Source organism: Panthera pardus, unplaced genomic scaffold (genome assembly GCF_024362965.1).
Source record: "Panthera pardus isolate Hobbes unplaced genomic scaffold, ASM2436296v1 HiC_scaffold_12, whole genome shotgun sequence".
Lineage (NCBI taxonomy): Eukaryota > Metazoa > Chordata > Mammalia > Carnivora > Felidae > Panthera > Panthera pardus.
In genome coordinates, this window is record NW_026526677.1 from 14,147,495 (window position 1) to 14,151,178 (window position 3,684).

Sequence of the window (3,684 nt, forward strand, 5' to 3'; positions counted from 1 at the left end):
AACTTAACATGAAATGGAATGTTTTCTTCTATGTTATTCTACATTTTTACATGTATTTTAGCTAGGTTAAGTCCTTCATCTTTTATACACGTTTTAGTGTAAAGACAACTATATCTATAAAATACCTTGGTGGGATTTTGTTTGGATTGTATTACCTATAGATCTGTTTGGGAAGGATTGATACATTTAGTAGGTTGAGTTTTCTAATCTATGAACTCAGTGTGTCCTGAAATTTATTCAGATATTATTTGATTTCCTTAATCAGCATTTTTTTTTCAGCATTCAGATCCTGCACATATTTCCTGGGTTTTGTTCTAGGTGTATTTCCTTATACTTGTGTGATTGCAAAAGATAATTATAATTAGGTGCTGTGCTGATCTTCTGGATTGTTGAAATTCCAAGTGTGTGTAGTCAAGAGACTTTTTGAGGCTCCTAAGTGAAAGTAATGGCACTCATGAGGAAAGACCAGGACATAGACCCCCCCCCCCCCTCACGGAATGGAGAGATTGGAGCACATTCAGATGACTGATGACTTCAAGTTAAGGCAATACACTGAACCTGCCTAAAACTATAATCAGCTGTGTTTTAGACACCCCATAGAAACCTGTGTAGGCTACATAGAAAGAACATACTTACAGAGAAACTCACCTATATACACAATACATGGACACGGGAAAGTTTATTCTGATAGTTGAGAATGACACAGGAGTTATTTTAACTCTTCCTGTTCCAGGTATTCTTCTTCATTCCCACACAGCATTCCCACACTCCTTGCTTGGCGTTAGAATTATAGGCCCATAACCACTCTATTGTACTAACATATTACCTAATTATGATGCTTATAACTCTTGTCTTTACCTCAAGAATGGAATGTATATGTATTATTTCTTCACAGTGTATTTAGAACACTTCAGAGTATGACTGGTACATAGAAGTCAATGTCTAGATACGTATCTTGCACTCATTTATCCTTGATTTTCCCTCTGAAGGAAGGAAAAGAAATGTTTAATGTTGATAATCTAATTCATAGGAACCACGCAGTATGCAATAAACTTAAGAAAAGGTACCTCATAACTTTTTCCATATCCTATGGAAAGCACATTTTACGTCTTTGTTCCTCAGGCTATAGATCATGGGATTCAACATGGGGATAACAAGGGTGTAAAATATGGATGCCATTTTATCTGTGTCAAAGGAATGACTGGACTCAGGTTGTGCATACATAAATATCATAGTCCCATAAAACACTGTGGCCACTGTCAGGTGGGACCCACATGTAGAAAAGGCTTTGTGCCTTCCCTCAGCTGATTTCATCCCGACTATGGCTAGTAGGATCAGCAGGTAAGACACAACAACCATCAGAAGGGAGGACATCAAATTAAAAACTGAGAAAGCCAAAATCATCAATTCAATTTCATGCGTGTTTGAGCAGAGCAAGGATACCAAGGGAAGACAGTCACAGTAGAAATGGCTGATGACATTGTAACCACAGAAGGATGAACTAAAAATCTTGATGGTGACTAGTAGAGCCATAAATGTGCTGTAGAGATAGAGGATTGCCACCAGCACCTGACACACCCTTTGTGACATGATGACTGGATAGAGCAGAGGATTACAGATGGCCACGTAGCGGTCATAGGACATAGCCGACAGAATGAAAAGCTCGCTAACGATGAACATAATGTAGAATGCTCCCTGCGTGGCACACAAATGATAGGAAATTGTGTTTTCTTCCACAACAAAACTGGCTAACATTTTGGGTCCTACAGTTGTTGAATAACCCAGATCAGTGAGAGCCAGGTGTTTGAGGAAGAAATACATGGGTGTTTGCAGTCTGGAGTCCGTCTTGGTGAGGATGATCAGGCCCGAGTTGCCCACCACTGAGATCACATAGATGGTGAGGAAGAGCCCAAATAATGGAGCCTGCAGTTCAGGACGTTGTGTGATTCCCATGAGAATAAATTCATTAAACACTGTCAGATTGTGTTTTTCCATCCAAGTTTACTAGAAAATCTATTATGGATAGATACATCATCATAGTCAATATATATTATGTACTGTCTCCTGAGAGAGGGCTTGGAATGGCCAACTAGTATAAATAAGATACATCCAAACTGTCCAATTTAGGATATTTGAAAACAAACCCAAATCCCGCATAGACCACTATATATGCATAAAGAAATCGAAATAGGTGGTTCTCAACTGGAGGCATTTTACTCCATAAAGAATATATTTCAATGTCTAGAGACATTTTGAATGTCATATCCAAGAGTCGGGATGCTACTGATTTCCAATTGTTAGACACAAGTTAAGCTGCTAAATATCTTAATATATCTAATATCTAGGCCATGACAATATTCAGTCAGGAATAACAGCAGTAACAATGTTAAAAAACCCTGGTGATATAATTAGGTGGATAGATAATAGACTAATTTATTGATAGATAGAAAATAAATACATAAAGGTAAGTAGATATGGATGCTAAAGCAGAAACAAAAAAAAAGAAAACTTCAGGGATTAGATATATGGGTGTTTATTTTACCATTCTTTAAAGTATTCTTTCTACCATATATGATACAATCACAAAATGACATTTATAAGATACGTAAATCATATGACCTAATACATATGTCTATTATATATTATAAGTTTTTTAATGTTTACTTATTTATTTTGAGACAGAGAGAGGGTCAGAGAGAGCGGGAGAGAGAGAACGTCAAGCAGGCTCCGCCCTGTCAGTGCAGAGCTCACTGCAGGGCTCGATGCCACAAACCATGAGATCGTGACCTGAGTCGAAATCAGGAGTTGGACACTTAGCCAACTGAAGCATAGGTGCCCCTATAATAAAAATGTTAAGCCAGAAGTTCCCCAATTGCATAAAGCCCACTACTCAAGCATGGTCCTATGAAAGGTATGCCTACATGTGAAACTGACTGGAAAGTTAGCATACTTGACAGATATTTGACAGGTGTATGAATAAGAAAAGTGTAACACATCAGAATGGGAATTATTTTGGGGGACATGGTGAAACATACCAGGAGATACATGTATGGAGATATACTTTCAGCTGTATTTCAGTTTATAGTATATCCAAAGATTTGATTTGGGCAAAAAAATGTGAGTTATCTAAAAGTCTTTATTCTCATATATAAAGCTGATGTTTCCTTGATGAGTTTTAGATAGGATAAATGAAGTTTCGATACTTTAATGTGTCTATGTTACCTGGAAATAGTTCTCAAATATTAAGTACATTATGGATTTTTATTTGCTTGTTTTTTTGCTTGTTTGTGTGTTTTTGAAAGAGTGATAAGAACTTACCTGAAATGTTTCTACTTTCCTGACTTATATACCTGTGCATTCTCTGGCCTGGGACTGAAGTTCTTTGTCAAGGCTATCATAGGAAGAGGTGAGGAACTGTTTAAGCAAGACATACCTCACCACTCTTCCATGACAACATTTGAATAATCGTGTTGTGACTCCTTGGGTTACTTATCTTCTAATTTTCTTATCAGTTTTAGTATCATTTTAGATAAGTTATTCTGATATAAACTTGCTTAAAACGTTATTCTTCCCCTTGTGGCATTTTTACTAAAATAGAGATATACTAACTCAAATGTAGCAAATTCGAGCAACAAACTAAGGGAACATGGTAAATTTGGAGGAAGAATAGGTTACTGGCAGAGG

The 3,684-nt window shown here is 36.9% G+C and overlaps 1 protein-coding gene across 1 annotated transcript; it reads right to left on the minus strand.

Moving 5' to 3' along the window:
• Positions 1–1,068: 1,068 nt before the first annotated feature.
• Positions 1,069–1,995, minus strand: LOC109245305 (olfactory receptor 8K3-like). Its single transcript, XM_019412608.2, has one exon. The coding sequence runs from the start codon at positions 1,993–1,995 to the stop codon at positions 1,069–1,071; it is 927 nt and encodes a 308-aa protein (XP_019268153.1).
• Between the last annotated feature and the right edge of the window lie 1,689 nt (positions 1,996–3,684).